This window comes from Staurois parvus, unplaced genomic scaffold (assembly GCF_062004578.1).
Source record: "Staurois parvus isolate SC_StPar_1 unplaced genomic scaffold, SC_StPar_1.0 ptg000652l, whole genome shotgun sequence".
Lineage (NCBI taxonomy): Eukaryota > Metazoa > Chordata > Amphibia > Anura > Ranidae > Staurois > Staurois parvus.
In genome coordinates, this window is record NW_028318448.1 from 4,050,195 (window position 1) to 4,077,538 (window position 27,344).

At 40.9% G+C, this 27,344-nt stretch overlaps 1 protein-coding gene across 1 annotated transcript in view; it reads right to left on the bottom strand.

The window, feature by feature from the left end:
* Window positions 1–27,344, bottom strand: part of LRRC1 (leucine rich repeat containing 1) — a 256,785-nt gene that overhangs the window by 129,563 nt on the left and 99,878 nt on the right. The window contains exon 2 of the mRNA XM_089694148.1: window positions 14,721–14,838. Coding sequence (XP_089550274.1) covers window positions 14,721–14,838 — 118 coding nt within the window. The remainder of the gene's footprint in view (window positions 1–14,720; window positions 14,839–27,344) is intronic.

Below are 27,344 nucleotides of genomic sequence, written 5' to 3' on the forward strand. Positions count from 1 at the left end.
GCTGCTGGCGTCCTGACAACCAATGGCATCATTAATTGATAAGGAGGATGTCAGCTGCCTGCACAACATCCTGGTTTGACCCTCCCCTGCCCCTCTCCATCAGTGCTGGGGTCACATTAGCTCAGTTATAGAGAAAAACTGAGGGAGAAGAGAAACATTGGAATACTAGTCAGTATCAGTGTGCAAAAGTGTATTTGCTTTGGAAGAATAAATTACCTGTAATGTTGGGTGTCCTACATGTCTGGATATTGCTGCAACATATAAAACTTTTCACATTTAGAATGGGATGCCTTTTTAAAATTGACAGTCCTAAGGCACCCCATTTTAGAATGGGGTGACTCAAGACTGTCCATAATTTTAAAGGGTGCCTCAGGACTGTCCATAATTTTAAATGGTGCCTCAGGACTGTCCATAATTTTAAAGGGTGTCTTGACTAAAAAAAGTTGAGAAAAACTGTATTAGAGTATTAAAGTGGATTCACACTATAGCAGTGGGGAACTTGCATGTGATTCAGACAGGATTCGCACCATATTCCTGTGCAAATTACATGTGATTCTTTGCAGTGGGATTTGAGCCCATTCATTTTGTATGGGCTCAATTCGCACTCCACCCACATGAAAAAGGTGCAGGAACTTTTTTTTGTCGCACTGGAATCGGATCGCATGGGTGATCACACTGCATTTTGCAATCTGTTTTGGGGTGTCATTCATTTAACATGGAAAATCAGTGGCAGATTGCATGAACGGAGTGCAATGTCAATGTGGTGTGGGAAACGCTCAGGATTCACTGTTACCTGCACCTATGTGAATTGGTTCTTAGGCTCACAATGACAATGTACAGCTTTTATTAACTATTTTTCTACTGATTTTTGATTAACTGTATATGGCATGGAATAGACCAGGACAAATCTGTTGTATATTTCCAGCTTAAAAAAAGTCAGTCCAACTAAATGAGAAATTTTAGTTGTGAGCCTTTTGGATTGAATAAGCCCCTTGTTTGTCTTGGGAATTTTATCAGGAACACCTTGCTGTTGCATTATCCAACTGCTTCTGTTCAGCAGGGGGTTTTGGGTAGAGTCCAATCCAAAGCATTCTCCAAAATTTGTAAAAATAAATAAATAAAAAAAACTTAGAAACCTATCAAAGAGACTGGAAAACCCTCATAATGACCACAGTAGGTGTAAGGACCCAGTAACTCATTTAGAAACCTTACCACCACAGTTCCAGATAGATATAAGAAATTGGCAGGTGTTTTTCCTCTCTAATAAAAACTAAGAAATGAACAAATGACCTTTGGTAAAAAAGACAAAAAAGGAAATACGTTCTAATATATATTCTGCTCTCTTTCTTCATGTGCTTGTAAATGCTTTGATTACAGGATAAATTAATATTTTTTATATATCCTTACATTATATATATATATAAAAAAAAACAAAAAAAACAAAAAAACAAAAAAAAGGACTGGCATTTAACATATTAGTATCAAGGGAGAATCATTCTGTAAATATAATGTACAGTTTTAGAAAGGGCCAAAAAAAATTAAACAAACTCCTATGTGTGGGCGACTTTATAGGAGACAGCTTACTATGCACAAAGACATAGTACTCAGTGAATGACTATTACAAGTAAAAACACGGCTTGAATATAAGACTGGTTTAGTTTCAGCCAGATGTTACAGGGCATATGCTGTACCACCAAAAGACAAATACTTATTACAAGCAGTGCCACACAATAAAGCAAAACAAGTTAGGCTCAACATAATCCCAGCTAACAAAGGCAGAGATTTTGTTTTCAAAGTACTGTTCATTTTATTTCCAAACAACAAATCACACATGTAAATAAAAAAGCAATCCTAATGCACTGGTAAACCCCAGACCTCTGAAACAAAAACCTAGGCACTGGCACTTGAAAGATCATTAAAGGAAAGAAAAACAAAAAACAAAGCAAGGCCAAGTATCAATGTTAACATTGATGTAATAGGTTTAAAAAGGTACCTTCAGATATAATATAATCGTCAATTATCTAAACTTCGTGTCTGTACATACTTTTTGACATCCCCATACATCACCTGGCTGATTCTTTCTGGGAAGAATTTAATTGGCCAGGATGGATAAACTGAACAGTAGTTTCTGCCACTGAGAGTGTTTTCAGAGTTTGACATTGATTGGATTAGTACAGATTTTTTTTTTTTTTTAAGGAATGTATAGTGGTTTTGCACATCTCTGTATTTCTTAAAAAAAAGTCAAAGTAAATAGAATACATGACTTTCAAAATCTTTAGAATCAGCCAGGAGGTGGAACTTTAACCACTTGGCCTCCTGAGGATTTACCCCCCTTAATGACCAGGCCTCTTTTTGCTACTCAGAGCTGCACTAATTCAACTGGTAATTGCGCGGTCATGCAATGATGCTTCCAAACGAAATTTACGTCCTTTTTTTCACACAAATAGAGCTTTCTTTCGGTGGTATTTGATCACCTGTGTGCTTTTTATTTTTCACACTATAAACAAAAAAAGACCAAACATTTTGAAGAAAAACGATATTTTTTTACTTTCAGCTATAAAAAATATATAGTAAACTCAAATTTAGTTATAAATTTAGGCCAAAATGTATTCTGCTACATGTTTTTGGTAAAAAAAAAATCCCAATAAGTGTATATTGATTGCTTTGTGTGAAGTTATAGCGTCTACAAACTATGGTATAGATACTGCAATTTACGCCATTTTTTTGCTATACAGCGCTGTGCTAGTTTAACGGACAATTGCGCGGTCATGCAATACGGTACATAAATTAAATTTACATCCTTTTTTTCCCACAAATTGAGCTTTCGGTGGTATTTGATCACCTGTGCGTTTTTTATTTTTTGCACTATAAAAAAAAAAAGTCTGACAATTTTGGAGGAAAAAAAAAACTATATTTTGGACTTTTTGCTATAAAACATGTCCAGTAAAAAAACAAAAACCGTAAAAATCAATCATAACTTTCTGCCAAAATGCATTCTGCGACGTCTTTGCTAAAAAAAAAAAAACCCCTATACGTGTAAATTAATTGGTTTACGTGAAAGTTATAGCATTTACAAATGGCGGGAAAGATACTGGGATTTAAAAATTGAAGTGACCATGAGCTTATAGCAGAAGCAGGAATGCAGGTCTGTACAGCATACCATGTCAAAAGGACATGGTAAGAATATGCCTTAAGGTGTTACAGTGGGCCGGCCTTTTGCTGAGAATTTTGAGATATGCACATTAAAAGTTTTAGGGTCTTCCATGGAGGTTCATTAAAAATAAATAATGTGCGGATAGCAAATGGTCACTACACTTCACAGAATGTATTTTGGGGAGTAATTTCACGTATACCCATGGCATGTGTGAGCAATAAATCATTTAAATGACAATTTTGTGTAGAAAAAAAAAAATTTTGTAATTTTCCAAAAACTTGTGGTAAAAAATTCTTTGAGTCAACATGCCTCTTAGCACATAGTTTAGGGTGTCTACTTTCCAAAAAGGGGTCGTTTTGGGGTGTGGGGGCATTTTATACCCAGCATTAGAGGTTTATGCCACACATCATTCATTCACTCTAACCACCTGAACACCAAACTCTGACACTTTGCTCACATGAAAAAAAAAAAAAAACAAAAAAAAAAAAAACGCACTTTTGTTTACTTTTAATGCACAAAACCACAATATACTGGCCAATTATTTGGTTAAATATAAAAGATGATGGTATTCCGAGTAAATAGATACCAAACATGACATGCTTTAAAACTGTGCAAGCCCTGTGCATTGGCAACAAATTGCATACATTTTTAATATCCATAGGAAACGCTTTAAAAGCCTTTACAAGATATCATTTTAGATTTACAGAAGAGGTCTAGTGCTAGACTCACTGCCCTAGATCTGACATTTGTGGCGATACCTCACATGCATTGTGTAACCGCTGTTTACATACTGGCACAGGGTCAACACTCGTGCACGCAAGTGCGCGTGGGGAGGCGAGGGTGCTTTTTTTTTAAAAGTTATTTTGATTTTTTAAATTATTTTTACACTATCCCTTTTAATTTTATTTTTTTATCACTTCTAATGCTATCACAGGGAATGCAAATATTCCCTATACCTTCAATGGGCATTGTCATATATTCTTTTTTGAGAAATCTGGGGTCTATCAGACTCTAGATATCTCCTCTGCCCTTACATTATCTAATCTTACCAAGATCAGTGTGATCAGATGCTTTCCCTGTTTAAAATGGCACGGTTTATATCCTGCAAAACTGAAGTGATGAAATGCTTATAGCTTCCAATTTCTTAGACTATTGAGATGATTGGAACCATTCTGGTCTCCAATCAGCTCTATGGTCAGCTGGCAGAAACACCGGCTGCATTCTCAGGTTCCCCCAATGGCACAGGACTGCCCAAGAAGGCCATGGAAGGCAGCGGGGGAGGGGGGCATCTTCTCCAGCGGCTTGTAAAAGCAATCCTGCAGCTAATTAGCCACTAGGATTGCTTTTACATAAAAGCCGATCCTGCAGCTGCAGGCATCATCCTGGTATAAACCACTCAAAGTCCAGTGATGTACCAGTACGTCGCTGGTCCTTGTTGGATGTATATACTATAAATCTTTTTTTTTTATGCATCCTGTAAGCCGAATGAAAAAAAGTGAAGAAATCTCTGCCAGAAAAAGTGTGTGGTATGCCCACCATTAGAATATATCACCCTGCATCCACCCACTTCTAATGGTGGGTACACATGAAATGTGCCAAAAAACATTATAAAATATATATGCCGAAGCATAGGGGCCATCCACCCACTGGCCACTCCAGGCCCCATGCTTTGGCATATATGCTCTTTTTTTTTTTTGTAACTGCAAATGAAAAATCTCATCCTACAGTACTGCAAACACCTACTTATATTCTGTTGCTATATACTATACTGTTGCTGTCAGAACAAGTCGGTGCTGCAGCTGAATGACATCCTCATTTCTCAAGCAGGATTTTCCTCCTTTCTAAGACAGGTATTTACAAACCGTTGGGGAAAGCCCCGGAGATTGGGTCGCACGGTGCCACATGCGCCAATTCAAAGATTGAATAGATTTCCAAGAATTGAATTCCAAGATTGCACGCTTGAATAAAAATGGTCCACATATAAGTGGTACCCCATATGGAAAAAGGATGACACCAAGTCCAAAACTATCTTGCCACTGCTCCCCATGTAGTCTGGGCATCCGGGGGCTCCACGTGACTCATTTCCCTCATACATCCAAAACTTATATGTATATACTGTTGCCCTCTCACAGGTCTTATACAGCTATGTTCAAAATAATAGCAGTGTGTTGAAAAAAGTGAATAAAGCTCAAAATCCTTCTAATAGCTTTTATTTCCATACACACAAATGCATTAGGAACACTACACATTCTATTCCAAATCAAAACATGAAGAAAAATATATCAAATTTGTATTCCTCTAAAAAAAAAATTTAAGAAAAGTGAATATTAGACTGTTCAAAAAATAGCAGTGTTTGTATTCTTCTTTACAAACTCAAACATTCACTATATAAACTGAAAAATGTTTGAAGATTTTGCTTTCCTTTGAATCACTTAATTAATATTTAGTTGTATAAGCACGGTTTCTGAGAACTGCTGTACATCTGTGTTGCATGGAGTCAACCAACTTCTGGCACCTGTGAACAGGTATTCCAGCCCAAGATGATTGGACTACATTCCACAGTTCTTCTCTATTTCTTGGTTTTGCCTCAGAAACTGCATTTTTGATGTCACCCCACAAGTTTTCTATTGGATTAAGATCCGGGGATTGGGCTGGCTATTCCATAACGTCAATCTTGTTGGTCTAGAACCCAGATGTTGCACGTTTACTGGTGTGTTTGGGGTCGTTGTCTTGTTGGAACACCCATTTCAAGGGCATTTCCTTTTCAGCATAAGGCAGCATGACCTCTTCAAGTATTCTGATTTATTCAAACTGATCCATGATCCCTGGTATGCGATAAATAGGCCCAACACCGTAGTATGAGAAACATCCCCATATCATGATGCTTGTGCAACCATGCTTCACTGTCTTCACAGTGTACTGTGGCTTGAATTCAGTGTTTGGGGGTCATCTGACAAACTGTCTCCGGCCACTAGACCCAAAAAGAACAATCTTACTTTCATCAGTCCACAAAATGTTGCGCCGTTTCTCTTTAGGCCAGTCAATGTGCTCTTTGGCAAATTGTAACCTCTTCAGCACATGTCTTTTTTTTCAACAGTGGGACTTTGCGGGGGCTTCTTCCGGATAGCTTGGCTTCACATAGGCACCTTCTAATTGTAATAGTACTCACAGGTAACTTTACACCTTCTTTGATCTTCCTGGAGCTGATTGTTGGCTGAGTCCTTGCCATTTTGGCTATTCTTCTATCCATTCGAATGGTAGTTTTTCGCTTTCTTCCACGTCTTTCAGGTTTTGGTTGCCATTTTAAAGCATTTGCGATCATTTTAGCTGAGCAGCCTATCATTTTCTACACTTCTTTATATGTTTTCCCCTCTCCAATCAACTTTTTAATCAATGTATGTGGTTCTTCTGAACAATGTCTGGAATGACCCATTTTCCTCAGAATTTCAGAGAGAAATGCACTGTAACCAGCATGTACAACATTTGTTGCCTTCCTTCCTTAAATGAGGGCAATAATTGCCACCTGTTTTTCAAAGAATTTACAACCTCACTAATAGAACTCCACACTGCTATTACTTTGAACCTGCTCCTTTCAATTAGTGATTCAACTACACAGAATCAGCAGCATGCATGTCATGACTGTTGGGTCTGTTGGATTTCTATTACTCTACTACACCTGCTAGTACATTATTTGCCATGTAGAAATATCATTTCTACCAAAAACAGTGATTGATCAGGTTAGTGATGTCTGACTGCTATTATTTTGAACACAACTGTACATCTTGACCTTATATCTGGAATGTTTGCTGGGGAGTAATTGTTTGAATGCAAGACGGCCAGAAAAATGAATGAGGAGATGTTTTGCTGGGGAGTATAGACATCTGCAAATTTTTGGTTAGGTGATTTACGAGGGGCTGAATTTTGTGGAGCCGGTCAAATTCAGGGTCACCCCTAGGATGACAGAGTGTGTTGTCATTGAAATGCATAAAACACATTAGACTCTCATATCTATGCCTGGCCATGGTAGAAGAGAACACAGACATATGATGAATCAGGTCTGTGGACCAATACAACTGCAATAAATTTTTTTAGTAATGCCCATGTTGAGGGTTAGGCCCAATAAAAACCTTTAAATTCAGAAACTGTAATGGGTTTCCATGTGAATGGTCTGGCAAGGTTTGAATTTGGGTTGGCGGCAATAAACTGTTGTGCAAATAAATTGCTTTGATCCACAATCAATGCATACAGATCTTCTGTGAAAAACAGCTCCAAAAAATTAAGGGGAGTATTTAAATTTGCTGTTTCCACCTGAATTCCGGGTTGGGCAGTGAATGGGGGGAAGTACGGGTGCTACAGAATTTGTGGGCTACCAATCGGGATTTGCAAGCACATACAGAAGGATACTAGGGCTTTACGAGCCTGTGTGTGAATTCTTGGTGGCTGCGGGTCACTACTTGCTCGCCACCGCACCAGCTTGTACTGCACTCATGGGACTCACCACCTCACCAAGTGATACTGCAGTGCTGGTATGTGAAAGACCAGGATGTACTAGGCCGCTGGTGCTCGCCAGTTTACCAAAAGGTAGAACGGCACTAGTACTGGCACCCTGCTGTATATGACAGTCATCATGCATTTGTAACATCACAGCAAGCTGGGAATGGGGTCGGGTACACCTGATCTTAGCAGGGACCTCTTCTCCATCGTCAGAGCTATCTGTCAGGGTGCCGCTGCTGTCTACAGGTTTGTATTTTGAGGCTGACTGTGTCAGTGAGTCTTCTCCTTTGCTCTCATCTGACATGCTCAGAATCCTGTAGGCCTCATCATTAGAGTACCTTTCCATTGACATTGTGGCCACTAAATTTATAAGTACCTAGTGCAACTCACAGGAACAAAGGACCACCTGGCTACCAGGGACTGCTTGAACCACTACAAAACAAATTTGCCGGCAAGTGCTAATAAAGATCAGGCTTGATTCTGCAAACACTGCGGTTTTGTGTGTAATGTATCAAGTGCCAGTGACCTACTGACACTGCACTTGTTGGGTGAGAAGGGTGGGGGGTAAGCTTAGGGGCTAAACGCAAGTGCTGTGGCTGATCCCATTAACGCTGCATTTTGTGGGGACACTATACTAATGCAAACACTAGTATAGTGCTGATCTGATCAAAGATAAGAATCCGTTCAGACACTATACTAGCAATGGAGGTTTGTGTATTTGAGCGAGTTCGTGGCAATCAAGTGGTTAAACGTGATTACTGTAGTATGGACGGGCAATCTGAAGCTATCTGGGTGGGTTGCGCAAACTGCGGGAGCACGAATCATGTATATATACACACACGTGATTTTGTGCACCCGTGCCGCCCTGTAGCAGTATTTCTACTATAGGGTGGCGCGAAAGCGGTTAAACATGTCCAGTAAAAAATATAAAATTTTGTCATAAATTTAGGCCAAAAATTTATTCTGCGACATGTCTGTGCTAAAAAAAAAATCCCAAAACATGTAAATGAACTGGTTTATGTGAAAGTTATAGCGTTTACAAATGGCGTTATAAATACTGGAATTTTTTTTACGAATAATGGAGGCAATCAGCGACTTATTGCGGGTCTACGGTAGGCATTCTGACACTGGGGAACTGACTTGGTGTCACTGACATCCCCTGTGACACCAATACAGTGATCAGTGCTAAAAAAAAAAAAGAACGGACACTGTACTAATGGCACTGGGCAAGAAGGGGTTAACATGAGGGGTAATCAAAGGGTTAACTGTGTGATGGGAGTTTTATACTGGGGGGGGGTGTGCTTCACTATAAACGTGTGAAAAAAGTATAGCGAGCGCTACAGGTACAAGAGCACAAGCAGCTAGAACACCAAAAAGGCAACCAATCCTCCTTGCAATAGTCAATAATAAAAGAAAAGTAGGTGCAGCGCTAAAACAAAATATAAATATTACTCTATAGGATAAACATAAATATCAGTGGTCAAAACAGATATACCACAGAGGTGACTAATGCGTAGAGTCTATAAGGAGTGCTGAGAGCACACATAAAGTTCTCGTCCCAGGGTGATAGTGGTACAAGGTGAAGGAGATCCAGGGAAAAACAAATAGAGTGCGCACTCACCAGAAGTGCGTTAAAATAACGCATGTAAGGAAGTAACTGCTGCAAGATCTCTCCAGCATCAGGGCTCTGGTCAGGTCGCACTGCGTCCTATCCTCTGTCTCACCGCAGGGAGAGGTGGCCAAGTAGCATCCGAACGTGTGAGCGTCAGGGAACTCCTTGATCCAAAAGAAGTACTGTGGGAGATGGTGCTCTCAGAGAGAGCCCAATGAAGGACGCCACATAGTGTGATATTGTTGAGACTAGCGTTTATTAGTCAAAGAGGGGTAAAAACAAAGGAAGAGTACTGACCATAAATAGTTGGCCACAAACAGTGGCTAGATGTCCATATGCTGTAGCCCCCCTGACGCGTTTCGTGCGATGCACGTCCTCAGAGGGTCAGGGTTTTATTTATATTTATTATTATTTTTATTTTTATTTTATTTTATTTGATTTGATTTGATTTGATTTATTTATTGATTTATTTATTTATTTTTTAATTTTATTTTATTTTTATTTTTATTTTTATATTTATTTTTTTATTATTTTTATATTAAAGAATATTTTCTAAGTAAAGTATGTTTTTGAAGCAATGTATTTTTTAAGTAATGTATTTTTTGAAATGGCCTCCGATGTACAGGGATCCCACATGGGTGTGCAGATGGATGGTGGTGATTGATATGTTTGTATCCAGGTTTTTGTGCTAGAGGAATTAGTGGGAGGGATCTCCCAAAGCTTTATAAGCGGCTAGGAAGTGGTAATGAGCGTCTTGATAACGCCCTGTGGGTGGGGCGAAACGCGTTGACGCACTTCCGGTTGCCTGGTCCGTCGTCTGACGTCATTTCCGGTGAGTGGAGCGCACGCCGAGCGGTGCGTTCCAAGGGGCCATCTTAGTCTAAGGAGAAGAGTCTGTAGCTGAGGTCTGCCATCCTGCTGCACACTAAACTGTGGGGTCCTTATATAATCCTTATATAATCGGTGTACATGAAAAGTGGATCAATTTTGAAGAGAATCGCTGTTGTTTTGAATAAAAAGCGGGCTATATCCCGCAAAAGAATGTGAGTGGTCTGGAGAGATTAATTTGAGGAGAAGTTACTGCGGTATCACGCTATGGTCTTTTCTTCTTCCTGATTTTCCTTTGGGGGATTCTGTGAGAGGAGTAAGCAGAAGAGGTACCTAGACATGAGAGGAAACAGCACTTGGAGGTCTCAGAGAAAGTAAAGGGGGTCCAGGAGCCCTTAACAATCCTGAAAGGCGTGTGACTCACCATTATCTGGTGAGTGCGGTTAATGTTGATTTTTGCACTGGTGGATGGTGAAGGGATCCGTAACACGGAAGAATCATATGGAAAATATATTATAAAATAATTTGATTAATTTTGTCACGGGACTTTAATTATATATATATATATATACTTTCTGGGATTTTTCTGATTTTTTGTCACTTTGTTTTTTCACTGGACTCATAATTTTATATATATATTTTTGTATCAACATAATTTATATATAATTTATTATATATAATTTTATTAGTACATTAATGTTTTTTTACACTGAGTAATGTAATTGATCATGTGGGTTTGCGCTGGTTTTCATTGTTAAAAGTTTTTGGTCTTTTGTACCTGTGCACAGCAGCATCTCACGGGGTTTTATATGGTAAATAGGAAGTCCTGAGCGCTGAGGTTTTGTCTTTTTACATCCAGAGCAGTGTGCCCAAACCGACAGGGAGGACGACTGTTCGTAAACAAAGCAGCCATCAGTAATCACTGGACTGGTAATCGGCCAGGACCCAATGATTGACAGCTGTGCCCATGAATGGCGATGCGAGTATGCAAAATCATGTATATACACGTGATTTTGCGCACCTGTGCCACCCTGTAACAGTATTTCATGCTAATGGGCGGTTGGGAACCGGTTAGAGTTACCTACATACTACAAAATCAGTTATCTGTATGTCAAGCATATGAAACCATCTGTCCCTATGGCTGTCTATGAAAGACCTTGGGACATGGCTAAGAAAACCATTTAGGAGCAAAAAAACCACCGGGAGTACAGAATACCACCTCAAGTGAAGGAATGTCACCAGAACAGTACAGCCAAGTGTAACTCTTGTGACTTAGCCCTTGTACCCAGACTTCTGTTTGTGTATGCACAGTTTTCTAGGTAAAACTGTCTCCTAAAAAACACTAAAAGTTCAGTCCTAAAAAAAAAAACAAAAAACACTTCTTGTGCACATTAAAGTAATTAAAATAATGCATACATTAAAAAGGTGCTCTGTAATCCTTATTAAATCAATGTGTTTTCAAAATAATGTTAATACCTGAATTTGACTAAAGTATCAGCTTCTTGAAATCTACTACACAGCATTAAAGGGAAAGGGAGAATCAGCACAAGGAGCCAACCAGAAAAACTGTAGTGCTAGGGGTATGCTGATAGGAGGAGAGAGTGCAGTGCCAGATGCATCAGCATGCTGCTGCTCATTTCTCTGTCCATTTCTAAGAACTGAGGTTGAGAGGAGACTGGTAAGTGAGCATGAAACTGCAGCAGTGAAAAAAAGATGTGATCTCCCTTAGTGAGCAGAACTGCCACGTGATAGAGGTGTGTAAATTGCAGGACTAGACGGACAAATGCAAATCCTCCGGCAGGTAAAGCATTTCCCATATATGCATTTCACCCTTGTATTTGGCCTGGAATGGAGTTCAGCTTTAAAGTTTAAGTAAAGGCGAATATACCCAAGATTTGAATGCTGCTCTCTCCCTCCTTATAACCATGCTGCCTACAGTTTGTAAAATAGCTCTCCCCTTTGTCAGCACGGGCCTGCCGCAGCTGATGGTAGGTAGCACCAACAACAGAGAGGCAATGGAAACCAATGGGTTAAGTCACAACTCGACTTTGAATTCAACATTGTTGTGGAGGTGCCCGATGATACAGCGAAGCCACAGCTTGGCTTCACAGATCATGCAACTGTACTGAAGAACACGTATGCAGCATGGATTTTAGGAAGGGGGAAGCAGTGCCAGGTATATTAGCCACTTCCACTTTAAAATTGAACTATACTCACTTGCCCCTTCACAGCTCGCTGTACATGGGAGTACAGGTAGGTAGGTCATTTTACTGCAGAAGAGACTAAGCTGGTCTCTTCTGCATTAAAAATCTTGCCTGTTTGCCCATTGTTGTTATGTACATAAAGTAAAATGTGAAGAATTCATACACAGTGAAGGAAATTAGTTTTTGATCCCCTGCTGATTTTGAATGTTTGCCCACTCACAAAGAAATGATCAGTCTAAAAATTGAATGGTAGCTGTATTGTAACACTGAGACAGAAGAGCAACAAAAAATTCAAAAGAAATGCAAGTCTAAACAATTATGCGCTGATTTGCATGTTCATGAGGGAAATAAGTACATGACTTTGTGATAGCCAAAAAGTGATTTGCCACCAAGTACTGAGGTCAGACGTTTCCTGTAGTTGGCCACCAGGTTTGCACACATCTCAGGAGGGATTTTGGCCCACTCCTCTTGGCAGATCCTCTCCAAATCATTAAAGATTGGTGGCTGACGTCTGGCAACTCGAACTTTCAGCTTCCTCCGCAGATTTTCAAATCGGATTAAGGTCTGGAGACTGGCTAGGCCACTCTAGGACCTTAATGTGCTTCTTCTTGAGCCACTCCTTTGTTGACTTGGCCACGTGTTTTGGGTCATTGTCATGCTGGAACACCCATCCACGACCCATTTTCAATGCCCTGACTGAGGGAAGAAGGTTCTCACCCAAGATTTGACGGTACATTGCCCCGTCCATCGTCCCTTTGATGCGGTGCAGTTGTCCTATCGCCTTAGCAGAAAAACACCCCCAAAGCAGAAGGTTTCCACCACGTTTGACATATGAAATGGTGTTCTTGGGGTCATAGGCAGCATTCCTCCTCCTCCAAACACGACGAGTTAAATTGATGCCAAAGAGCTCGATTTTGGTCTCATGTGACCAAAACACTTTCAACCAGTCCTCCTCTGTATCATTCAGATGTTTAGTGGCAAACTTCAGATGGGCCTGGACATGTGCTTTCTTGCGCAGAGGGACCTTGTGGGCACTGCAGGATTTCAATCCTTGGCGTAGTGTGTTACCAATTGTTTTCTTGGTGACTGTGGTCCTAGCTGCCTGGAGATCATTGACAAGATCCTCATGTGTAGTTCTGAGATGATTCCTCGCTGTTCTCATGATCATTAACACTCCACGAGGTGAGATCTTGCATGGTGCACCAGACCTAGGGAGACTGACAGTTTTTTTGTGTTTCTTCCATTTGCAAATGATTGCACGAACTGTTGTCACCTTCTAACCAAGCTGCTTGGCAACAGTTTTGTAGCCCAGTCCAGCCTTGTGTAGGTCTACAATCTTGTCCCTTGGACAGCTCTTTGGTCTTTGCCAAGGTGGAGATTTTGAAATCTGATTGTTTGATTGCTCCTGTGAACAGGTGTCTTTTATACAGGTAACAAAATGAGATTAGCAGCACTCCCTTTAAGAGACTGCTTCTAATCTCAGCTTGTTACCTGTATGAAAGACACCTGGTAGCCAGAAATCCTGCTGAATAATAGTGGATCAAATATTTATTTCCCTCATGAACATGCAAATCAGTGCATAATTTGTTAGACATGCATTTCTTTTGAATAGTGTGTTGCTATTCTGTCTCTCAGTGTTATAATACACCTACCATTCGATTTTTAGACTGATAATTTCTTTGTGAGTGGGCAAACATTCAAAATCAGCAAGGGATCAAATACCTATTTCCTTCACTGTATATTCTTTCTATATAGTCCTATTAATGTGCTGGTTGTGTAGATGCTTCAGAAACACAGAGAAATTCCTAAAGCAGATTACACCAGATTAGTTAAAAAAAAAAAAAAAAAAAACACCACACAGGACAGTGCTTGCTACCTCATAGTCAAGCCAGGGATGAGGGAGAGACTCTCTAAACTGGGGCCTCAGAAAACTATAAAGACCTTGTGGGCGACTTGGACCTGCTACTATGTAACCTTTAAAGAAGATAGTTTAAAAAAAAAAAAAAAAAAAAAAAAAAAATCAACCATTAGTACACCCCTTTCCCCTACACAAAACACTAAGCAGTTAATAAAATGTTGAAAACCCTCACCATTTAAGAGAAAAAACTAAATTTTCATGTCCTCATCTCTGAAGGTAAGAAATCAGCAACAAGGACATGTAAAAACGTTTTTGCCCATAGTTCTGCTTTAAAAAGAAAAAAAAAAAAAAAATCAAAACTTGAGTAAAAAGTCAGCATTGGCTGATATATGCCTTCAAAGCTCTAGCTATGTCTTAACTTGCTTGCTGTTGTGAAGACCAACCTAATAAGGCATACTGATATAAAAACTGTTTTGAAGTAAGCTATATAGTAATGATAAAAAGAGACTTTACACTGAACAGAGCAAAATAAAAAAAAAAATAAATAAAAATCAATAATTTGAGACTCACCATTACGGGACACATCAAGTTCTACCAGCTGCATGAAATTTGCTATCTCTGGAGGAAGTCGCTGGATTTCATTATCACTAAGGCCAAGTTTTCTTAATTTCACAAGCTGAAAAAATTGCTGGAAAAACAAATATAATATGTTATTTTAACCTATATTCAAAAGGTAATGCATACCACCTAAGAACTACTTAATTTCAATGTTCTTACAAAAGAAAACAAAAAATTGTTAAAGATAAGGAAAGAGTGTTTTAAAGCATTATAATCAATGTGTAACTGTAACCTATTTTCCTGCACAGCCAGTACATCAGCATCCTCCACGCTATTTGCCTAACGCAGAGAATTAAAATTGGTAACCAACATTGTATCTCCTTAAAGCAGAAGTTTACCCCAGAATCTGTGAACATTAAGTGGTTATTTAGACAAAAGGCTTTTTATCTTCATCCATTCTATACATGAAGGTAAAAAAAAAATTATGTGTGCAACAGCTACCCCAACCCCACCTTATACTTTCCTGAGACTCATCTCAATCCAGCGATGTGCACCAGAGCTTCGGCTGTCCCCAGTCTTTCCTCATTGGCTGAGACAGTGGCGAGGTTCACTGGCTCCCACTGCTGTCAATCAGATCCAGTGAGCAAAAGAGGAGAGAGAAGGGATGGGGCCTGACCCGTGGCACTGCGTGTAAATGGATAATGTCAGGCGTGAGTCTGCTTGGTTGCCCCCATAGCAAGCTGCTTGCTCTGGGGGTACTGGGCAAAAGAGAGGGGCTAGGAGCACCTTGGGGATTCACAGAGGAGGATTGGGGCTGCTCTGTGCAAAACCACTGCACAGAGCAGGCACGTATACCATGTGTGTTGTATTTATGAATTCTGGATTCTGCGTTGAAACACAGATTACCCCATTGCAAGGGTTTCATTCACATTGTTTCTGGGTGGGGGGAGGGGGAGTGAGGCACTATTATTTACCCTATTCCCCATTTAGGCAGCCTCCTGTGCAGTCCTTCCCTCCCCCCGAAGCCCTGGCCTGTGGATGATCCCTCTACATCATATGTGTCAAAATACAAGGCCTGTGGGTTGAATCCAGTCCACCAGGCCATTTCACGTGGCCCTGGCACGCAGGGCTTTTATTTTCAGCCAGAATGTGTTCCGCTACCTCCAGCTCTTGCTCTCCACTCGCTACTGTCATATGTAAACACAGAAGCCTTCTCTGTTTATAAAGACAGCTTTCCTTTCAGCAGCTGTTACAGGTCCCTGACTGCTCACACTCACAGTGGAGACAAGGGGGATGCAGGTGCAATTTGGAATGGGGTATCAGTGGTCAGCTTTACTGTCACCCCCATCTGTGCCTGGGTAGACATATACCAACAAATGACCTCCCTACAAGTGAGAGAGAAAGAGCTGCCTACACTTCCGAAAGAGTACTAGAGCCTGGCCCTATAGGCAGGATGCGAGGAAGCTTTTGGGGAGGTGAGAGATGAGGGCTGTGGAGGAAGATGGGGGGTGGTTGGGGCGAGTGGTGCAAAGGTCAGAGCAGAGAAGGTGTGAAAGTGAGATGTGGACAGCCTGTAAAAGAGTGCTACACCCTGCAAACTGTGCACAGCACACTCCAAAAGCCTGCACTCTGTGCACAGCACATTCCTAAAGCCTGCACTCTGTGCACAGCACATTCCTAAAGCCTGCACTCTGTGCACAGCACATTCCTAAAGCCTGCACTCTGTGCACAGCACATTCCTAAAGCCTGCACTCTGTGCACAGCACATTCCTAAAGCCTGCACTCTGTGCACAGCACATTCCTAAAGCCTGCACTCTGTGCACAGCACATTCCTAAAGCCTGCACTCTGTGCACAGCACATTCCTAAAGCCTGCACTCTGTGCACAGCACATTCCTAAAGCCTGCACTCTGTGCACAGCACATTCCTAAAGCCTGCACTCTGTGCACAGCACATTCCTAAAGCCTGCACTCTGTGCACAGCACATTCCTAAAGCCTGCACTCTGTGCACAGCACATTCCTAAAGCCTGCACTCTGTGCACAGCACATTCCTAAAGCCTGCACTCTGTGCACAGCACATTCCTAAAGCCTGCACTCTGTGCACAGCACATTCCTAAAGCCTGCACTCTGTGCACAGCACATTCCTAAAGCCTGCACTCTGTGCACAGCACATTCCTAAAGCCTGCACTCTGTGCACAGCACATTCCTAAAGCCTGCACTCTGTGCACAGCACATTCCTAAAGCCTGCACTCTGTGCACAGCACATTCCTAAAGCCTGCACTCTGTGCACAGCACATTCCTAAAGCCTGCACTCTGTGCACAGCACATTCCTAAAGCCTGCACTCTGTGCACAGCACATTCCTAAAGCCTGCACTCTGTGCACAGCACATTCCTAAAGCCTGCACTCTGTGCACAGCACATTCCTAAAGCCTGCACTCTGTGCACAGCACATTCCTAAAGCCTGCACTCTGTGCACAGCACATTCCTAAAGCCTGCACTCTGTGCACAGCACATTCCTAAAGCCTGCACTCTGTGCACAGCACATTCCTAAAGCCTGCACTCTGTGCACAGCACATTCCTAAAGCCTGCACTCTGTGCACAGCACATTCCTAAAGCCTGCACTCTGTGCACAGCACATTCCTAAAGCCTGCACTCTGTGCACAGCACATTCCTAAAGCCTGCACTCTGTGCACAGCACATTCCTAAAGCCTGCACTCTGTGCACAGCACATTCCTAAAGCCTGCACTCTGTGCACAGCACATTCCTAAAGCCTGCACTCTGTGCACAGCACATTCCTAAAGCCTGCACTCTGTAGATAGCACATTCCTAAAGCCTGCAAACTGTGCATAGCACATTCCTAAAGCCTGCAAACTGTGCATAGCACATTCCTAAAGCCTGCAAACTGTGCATAGCACATTCCTAAAGCCTGCAAACTGTGCATAGCACATTCCTAAAGCCTGCAAACTGTACATAGCACATTCCTAAAGCCTGCACTCTGCACAGTTTGCAGGGTTTAGGAATCTGCTGTGTACATAGCGCACTCCTCAACTTTGTAATCTGTACGAACTATACCCCTAAACTCAGCACATAAAGCACTCCAGGTATTTAATGTCCCTTTAAGATCCTCCTACAATGTTGCCACACCCACTGTTCGATGTGGGGGGAAGGGGGTATGGTTAAGTTCCGGCATGGATTCTCTGAGAAAAAAAAGCCCAGGATAAATATATATATGCATAGATACAACTGGCCCTTTCAGGGCAAACCACAGTGCTGGTGCTGCCTCTGATGAAATTGACCAACCCTGCATTCCATGTACCTCTAGACATAAGCTTTTAACCCTTGCAGTGGAGGGGGGCCTACTTTAAGGGTAGGTTTTGTTCCACCCTGGAGTTCAGGACCAGAACATAACCTATAAATGGAATGCTCTCTCTTTAGATGTCCAAACTTTGTATTGCAACACATGCTTGAAGTTTGCCTGACATTTGCATCCTATTACAATGCACCAATCACAATGCAAGGTACACCACGTTTTAAACTCCTAATCTGCTGGGACCGCTGACAAGAGCTGTAACGCAGATTATCCAGTTTCTTTTATACATGGGGTTTATCAATATTGCTTGATACTTTGTAGCATTTGGCAAGAGGAACCACAGTCGCCAGCAGGGAACACGTTATTTGACACACATGAAGTGTCAGATAGGAGCATTGTCTGGAACTCTGCTACACAATTATTATTCCCCCAACCATCCACCAGACAAGCAAGTATTTAAACTATTCCTTTACAAAGTATCTTCTACTGATTTCTTTTAGTATTACTACACGGTCCCTTTAAAAACATTGCATACAGCCGTGGACTAAGGCTACCCATAATAACAAATTAAATCTACAGAGATTAAGCCGAGAACACATTTCTAGCTGTCTGACATGGCTTAGTCAGGCCACTGCCCTCTGTGCCTTTGTATATTGTAGGAAACAACTCTTAACCTTGCAAGCAGAGTGCAAAGTCTAATTATTGTGCTATCTAGTTTTTCCACACATGGCAAGCAGCAATAACAATGAGGAGGAGGTGAGTGGCATTTTTTAAAATAACAGCAACCTATTGTGCAAGCACTTTGTGCTGTAGAATATAGAAAGGCCTACGTGTTTTTCTGCATTTATGTAGGAGTTAAAAGGGCAGAAACAAAGAATTCAATCTATTTTGTTACTAAAGGGGATAGAATAGGGTATTTTGGCTTTGAAAGTTCATTACTCACAAATAAACCTTTAACCACTTCAAAACCAGACCAATTCTGACATTTCACATACATGTTAAAATGAGAATTTTTTTTTTTTGCTAGACAACCATTTAGAACACGCTAAACATTATAAATTTTTGGAAAGCAGAGACCTTGGAGAATAAAATGGAGGCTGTTGCAATTTGTTTTACGTTGCACAATACACTGTGTGCACAATTATTAAGCGAGTATTTTGACCAAATCATCATTTTTATGCATATTGTCCAACTCCAAGCTGTATAAACTTGAATGCTTATTGGAATTAAGCATATCCAGTAATGTGCATTTGTCTAATGAGGGAGGGTGGCCTAAGGAGATCAACATCCTATATCAAGGTGTGCATAAATTATTAGGCAGCTTATTTTCCTCAGGCAAAATGGGCCAAAAAAGATATAAATTGACTCTGAAAAGACAAAATTTGCAAAAAAAACAGTCGCAAGAAACGTGTTGAGGAAAAAAAAAAAAAAAAGACACAAATTACCTGCCAAAGATTTGAGAAGAATCAACGTGAAGCTACTAGGAACCCATTATCCTCCAGTGCTGTCATATTCCCTAACTGCAACCTTCCTAGAGTGCCCAGAAGTACAAGGTCTTCAGTGCTCAAAGAGATGGCCAAGGTAAGGAAGACTGAAACCCGACCACCACTGAACAAGACACACAAGTTGAAACGTCAAGACTGAGTCAAAAAATATCTGACGAAGGTTTTATGGACTAATGAGACGAGAATTGCTCTTGACAAACCAGATGGATTGGCCCATGGCTGGATCAGTACCAGGCACAGAGCTCCACTTCAACTAAGACGCCAGCAAGGTGGAGGTGGGGTACTGGTATGGGCTGGTATTATTAAAGATGAGCTACTTGGTGTGACGGTCGTGGCACCAGACCCCCAGCCCTTCTCACCAACTCGTGACCAAAGGACTAGCCAATCTAAAACTGCGCTGTCACGTGCGTAACAATGCCACGCTCAGCTGCACCCTGCACAAGGATTTTTCAGCTAATGGACCACAACCTATGTACCTGCAGCCTGAGAGCGATTGTTACTGGGTCAGGTTAATTACGCAATTAACCCTTCACACTGCCACTACCACCTTTTTGTAGAGAAAAGGTGGCAACTCGCCAATATTAGCAATAACACTATGATGTTCGAATAATCGTCTGTATACACATGGTCACCGCAGGCAGATGTATATAAAGGTTTAAAACACACAGTAGTGCTCTTCGGAGACAGGGATTCTTCGTTTGCATTAAAGAGCCTTAGAAACAGGTCAACACTTTTCAGATAATAAGATTTATTACTAAAATAGGTTAAAATGGTGCAAGAAAAGTATTTACAGAAAAATATGTAGCATATATATATATATATATATATATATATATATATATATATATATATATATATATAATACAGAGAGCAATAACACAACAGGGAGGTAACAGAAAAAGTCAGAGGTAGAATACTTGCCGTCAGCCTTGGTTTAAGCAGCTTCAAGGGTCAGAGCAAAAGGGTGCCTTTTCTCCCAAAGTTGGTTGCTGATGTTAAAAAGGGAGAATTCTTCAACTTACTGCTCCCAGCATTACAGCCTTTTTCTAGGAACCCAGCAGGGTGTCTCCTTACAGCAGAGAACCAATTGCCTCATTTGGGAAGGGGTGTTTAGGCGGGGGAACTCAGGCTATGACCAAACCCCTCGCAGTTTATATCATGGTCAATAACCTTCCATGGGGACATGTAGCAGCCTAGCCACTAGTAGAATAATATGCAGAATGATATCCTGAACGTTCCGACATCAAGTATGCCATATCTCACTATTTCAGCTAGAACTATATGGCTCTCTGCTCTCCGGTAGACTTCAACTAGGGGTGTAAGATATCAGGCAACTCGCATTAAACTGAGCTATCCAAATATATGCTCTGCTTCATTGTAATTATTTCCTAGCTTACGATATGAAATTCTATGGAAAAGTGGGTTTTAAAATGTGATTTCTGTTTTACAGCTATCTCGGAATGCGTTTGAAGTCCAGTGAAGGATTGGTTTATGGCTTTACGATTCTCTCCAAGCAAGAGTCTTACAGACATACTGGGCCCAGGCTATTTGGGGTTTATAACCATGAAGCTATCCCGCTGTGCCTGATGCCTATCATCTCCGCATACATACAGACCACATTCCTGAGGGAGGGGGATGAGCGAGAGAGAGAGAGAGAGAGAGAGAGAGAGAGAGAGAGAGAGAGAGAGAGAGAGAGAGAGAGAGAGAGAGAGAGAGAGAGAGAGAGAGAGAGAGAATGATACAAGATGGGGAATCTTTAGCAAGATGGATGACCGTGTCCATCTCTGTACATACAATTGCTACAGTTAGACCTTTTCGGGTTGAAGATGGACTCAAAACGCCCAAGAAGACCACAATATTTATGCAGGACAATCTCTATCGCATGCACTGAAGTACTCCACTGCATAGCTAGCCAGTAAAGGCCTTAAAGATTAAAGAATAATGGCATGGCCCCCTTCCGCACCTGACCTAAACCCTATTGAGTACCTCTGGGCCCTTCTTAAAAACGCAAGATTTGTGGTGAAGGAAAACAGTACACCTCTCTAAACAGTGTCTAAGAGGCTGTGGTTGCTGCAGCACAAAAAAGTGATCCTCAACAGACCAAGAAACTGGCAGACTCCATGAATGGAAGGCTTATGACTGTTATTGAAAAGAAGGGTGGCTATAGTGGTCACTGATTTTTTTCTTGAAATGTCAGAAATGTTTATTTGTAACTTTTGAGTTGTTTATTATTCTCACTTTAACAGATGAAAATAAACAAGTGGGATGGGAAAATGTTTGTTTTTTATTCAGTTGCATAATAATTCTTCACACTCACTTTTACTTTCTTAAATATTCAGGACTGAGGTTTATTAAGATTTTGGAATGACCGAAAGCACTGTAGTTGTTCAATCATGAAATAACCAAAAATATAACTTGCCTAATTGTGTACAGTATATTTATGCAGCATTTTATAAAACGCAAATTGTCAGTGCACAAAAACACACCTGTAGCCATGATGCCGGTATAATCACTTCAACCTCAAGTCCTGACAGATCGTGAGGTGGTTAAACACTAAAGGCTAAACTTTTTTGTACCTTAATCTAATCCTTGCATTAAGGTAAAAAGTGCCTCACTACTTGTCCATCCCAGAATGGGCTGCCCTGTGTCGTTGTGCCAAAAATGCATGAAAACCACACGTTAGCATGATGCACTGGTGTGAATGAGGTCTAATAGATTTCTTTTGTTGAGGCCACGGGCTGAATAAGACAAATACCCTCCATCTATAAAGAAAAAAAAATGGACTGCCCTTGCTACTATTAACAGCATAATCCTACTCCAGATGTAAACTCACTACATGGAAGCTGTGATAGACCGCCTGTCACCCCAATCGGGTGATTCCATCAGAGAACTGCTTCCTCGCCACTCGGACACAGGACCAAGGTATTATAGCTGGGCATCGAACCCAAAACTAGGAGACACTAGCTTAGGTGCAAAAGCTGGAACCATTTTATTCAACAAAAATACAGGTTTTTTCAGAAATAGGGGCAGTCCCCCACATGAACAATAAAAACAAATATTACATTTTGGGATAAACATCCCACATTGATAAGGTAAGAGCTTGATCACATTATCCTAAACAGTGCAAACAGTACAGCCAACAGCTAACAGTGATCAAATTACCAGTACGCTAATCAATAGCCAAGCACCCAGACAAGCCAGGGAGCTCACCCCAGACAGTCCGGCACCTCCAACCCTGAATACACAAAGTACATTACATATGCGGTCTTTCAGGTGTTTGCTTTCACTTGTATAATCTGTCCATCCTACAACAAAACTCATACAAATATTCCAACAGTCTGAAAAAGTGGAATTAATTTATCTTCGTAGATTTGAGGGAGATAGTTGATAAATAATTCTGTCCCAAGTTAAGGGGCTTCTCAACCCAACCCGCAAGAGGGCCCCATATTTCCCGACCATTAACTTGTACAAGAATAAGATTACACCTTTCCATCCACTCCAGAAGGGAGGCTGTATTCAGGGGTGTGGACATTTTTAAAAGAAAAACTGCTTGTCCAAGGACTAAATCGGGGTACCAATCTACTTGTCCCTCATGACAATTGACTTCTCCTGATAGAAAAAAATATATATATATTTAACCAAAACCGCATTTAAATAAGGTCTTCATTGTTGTACTACTACTGAATGAGAGAGTTACAACTAGGGATTTTCATCGGATGTATATCCCCTTTAAACCTTGAAATGCTTTGCCAGGATGGAAAATACAAAGGGTTGATGTTTTTTATTAGGCAAAAGGTGTTTTTAGGAAGGTCTGGGGCTTTACGATGACCTACACTTTTAATATTTTTGTTAACACTGCACTGTTTATATCCTACTCACCTCCCTGCCTGTCTCCAGCACTGCATCCAGGGATTAGCAGGGAGGGTAGAGACCTTGCAGCGTAATGAGCAATGATTGAGAGCTCATCAAGAAAGGGGAGTGTCGGACTTTCTTAACCTCAGCAGAGGCGCATCTACCGAGTGAGAAAATTACCCTCGCACACGGAAGCACTTGGGTGCTCAGTACAAGCACAATCTGAACAGAGAAATTAAGCTCTGGTATTTATCAGGGTCAGTTGAATGAAAAATATGACTAATGTATGGCCTGCCTTACTGATCCTACCTTAAAGAAGATCATTGATATCAGCAACTTTTGGGGCAATGAACATTTAAGGTCAATCTACAGTATAATGTATAGAGAACAGGGGCCAGGAGTAAGTAAAAAACAAAACATGTGGAGTGCAGCAGTCAGGACGCGCACCATGTTCACATCAGAGTCCTCTCTTTCATCAAAGTCCTCAGCATTACTTCTATACAGCGGTGTGTGCCCTTACATCAGACCGTCGCGGAGTGGTCCCTTACATTCCATCAGACCGTCGCGGAGTGGTCCCTTACATTCCATCACACCATGGCGGAGTGCGCCCTTACATCCCATCAGACAGTGGCGGAGTGCGCCCTTACATCCCATCACACCGTGGCAGAGTGCGCCCTTACATCCCATCACACCGTGGCGGAGTGCGCCCTTACATCCCATCAGACAGTGGCGGAGTGTGCCCTTACATCCCATCAGACCATTGCGAAGTGCCCCCTTACATTACAATTCAGTTGCTAACTGGACATGCAATGGTTAGGTGTGTGAAGCTCCTGGAAAGAACAGAGGGGGAGGGAGATAGATGGGGGAGAGAAGGGTTCTCTACAGGTTCAAGACAGTGGCATTAATGGTACAGCCAGATGGATCTTCAGATTTCCCACCAGTGGTCACTTGAGGAAGGGGATGTGTGGGTAAGAAACCTGAAGATCCATCTGGCTGTACCATTAGGCTCCATGCACACTGGGCATTTTAATAACACTGGTAACGTTAGCTGTGTAAATTCATATTAAAAACGTGAGTTTTTCTAGTGTTTAGCACATTTGCATTTTTTTTTTTTGCTCAAGTGCAAAAATGCTGGTTTGCCGTATTTTACTGTGTTTTTCAGCATTAAGAGTATTTTTACAGCTAAATAAACTCCTCTAGAAACCCACTAGTCCTGGGTTTTTTTCCAGCCAAAAAACACCCATCAAAAAAACGCTGATTACAGTCTATGTGTGCATGAACACACAGGTAACATGCTGGGGAGTTTATTGGCTGTAAAAAAAAAAATCCCAAAAGCCAAAAACAGCAGCTGTAAAAACATCCAGTGTGCATGAGGATTTAACACCGCTGTCTTGGGCCTACAGAAAACCCTTCTCTCCCCCATCTATCTTCCTCCCCCTGTTCTTCCAGGAACTCCACACACTTAACCACTGCATATCCAGTTAGCCTACTTAATGTTCAAGACCTGTAGGAAAGTAATGGATTAATCAGTTAAGTATCCACTCACAGATGACCAGTATCTGCCCACAACTTGAGTTTTAAAATGAACTGACCTTTTAACAGATCAGGACATATTTACATGGATCTGAACTGATTGACATTGTAATGGGTGAATATCTGCAGCTATCATTTCTGCAGATTTAAAACCGCTTTCACCTGAGAAAGCGCTACACAATTAGGTGTATACAGAAAACTGAATAAAAAAAATAATCACACACATACACAGGTTATAACTGCAAAGCAGGTGCATCAACTATATTTAAAAAAAATCAAAAACAAAAAAAAAAAACAAAAAACACACACACACACACACGTTATAACTGTTTAAAAAAAAAAAAAAAAAAAAACCCTACAGGATCAATGCTGTGCCTACAACATAAAGTACATTTTATACTAGGTGCACTATTCTTTTTGCCAATAGCTCTTAATGAGGAACACAAAATAGGTTACTCTGTCCCCAAAGGCCTGGGAGACTCCTTGGTATGCTGTGTGCTTGTTCTCTTCCAACCTCATTGGATACATAGATACTGCACTACAGGTTTACTCCTCAGCCTACAAAAAAACGTTACATTCTGGGCAACTACGTACTATGAATCTTAAAGATTGACACGCAATACTATCATACATAGAAATATGATCATACATAGATTTTTACAGTTTAGCACGGTATTGGAAAGTCTCGACTACTTGTTACTCAATAGCATTTAACAGAGAACTATGTGCATTTCTTTATTCCATTTCAGATTTTTTTTTTTTAAACTTTCAGGTTTTTACTCTAGTGGCGGAAATAGGGCTGATCATGGGTAGGAATGTTTATGTAATGTTGAATTTACATAGCCAAGAAGCTGTGTAATGCAGTGAATATCTGTAGTGCAAACAGGTACCAGTTTAAAGTATAAACATACAGCTTGCCAGGCAACCTAGGAGAAATGGAATCCTCACAGTAAAACTACATAACTTGGGTCGTTTTTTTAAATCCCTGTGCAAAAGTTCTGAGCATATTGAGCAAAATTCTCTATTCAGTTACTGAAATAATGTTTTCATACTGTATCCTTTTAATACAGCATAACACTTAGAACTAACCTACATTTTTGTTACTGGAGATGCCCACCCAAAATAATATGTTTTTATAGGAAAAAGCTACTGTATGTAATTGCTTCACTTACCAAAAGGACTTCGAAATCTGCTCAACCAGCCTTATGATTCAGACCTGCCAGACATCAGAGCCAGATCTATGACCTCACTTTTCTCTGCTGCACTTGAGTGGTTCACCTTGGCCAAAGACCCCAGTCTGCTGCTGGACAATCATGCAACAGCAACACAATGATGAGGTCATTTTTGTACTCTCCCATCCTGTAAGCATGTGCACAATATCATCCTGCCGCCAATAAAGCCGTAATTATTATGGAGTGCTAACCTCCCATTATTTCTAGAGTTAGTGCTAATGGATGTAAAGTTACAGAAATTTAAAGATAGATACAGCTACCAGTTATATTTGAAGTGGAATTTTTTTTTTTTTTTTTTTAATTCAGAAGTGACATAATATGCCTCATTGCATTAGACCTTGTTCACACCAGTGTACTACAGCATACACCTGTGCCATGCAGGGATGCATGGGTATTATGTGCATCCCCATTCTGCCTCTGGGGCTGTGCACTCACAAGGCTGTCAAATTGGGAGCTGCAGCTATGTCCATGCAGCCTCTGCATCCTAATTGAAATGAACAGGACTGCCTGCATGTTGATGCATGGAACACCTGTGCATCCCTGTGCAGGCAAACATGGCCCTGTTACAGGAGTACCCTGTAGTAGGTTTGTGTGAATGAGGTCTTAGTGTCTTACGCGCCTGGCTTCAAAACCTCTTCTCCAATTGGCTAGATGAGCCAAGTAGAAGTAGGAGCAGGTACCTGTCAAAACAAAGTACCCACTCACAAAAAAAAAAAAAAAAAAAAAAGAAAAGAAAAGAAAAAAAAGTTTCCAAAAGTGGTAGATAAGGGGTGAGAAGGAAATACCAAACCTTCCTTTTTAGGTGAATTTCCACTTTAACCTTTTATGCTGCCCAAAAACCTGAGTATGTGTAATACAATCCATCCCCTTCATTTATAAACAGTGCTCACTTTTCAGAGGAAGACGCTTACAAAAAAAAAAAAAAAAAAGTCCAAATCACAGAGGAGCCATTTATGTCTAACCATAAAAGGACCTGATGCACATTATAAAAGAAATGTTTATTTTTATATGTTAACAAATGTTAAAAAAAAAAAGGTTCAATGCTCTAGCATGCAGTTCTCGGCAAATAGTGTAATGAAATAGAATCCCAACAAACAAAAGCTCTTGAAAAGGAAAGCTGTATTAATATACAATCTCTCCTCAGTTAAAAGTAACATTTCAAGTGAAAATAACGTTCAGTTATGTAACCGATGTTGGGGGGGGGGG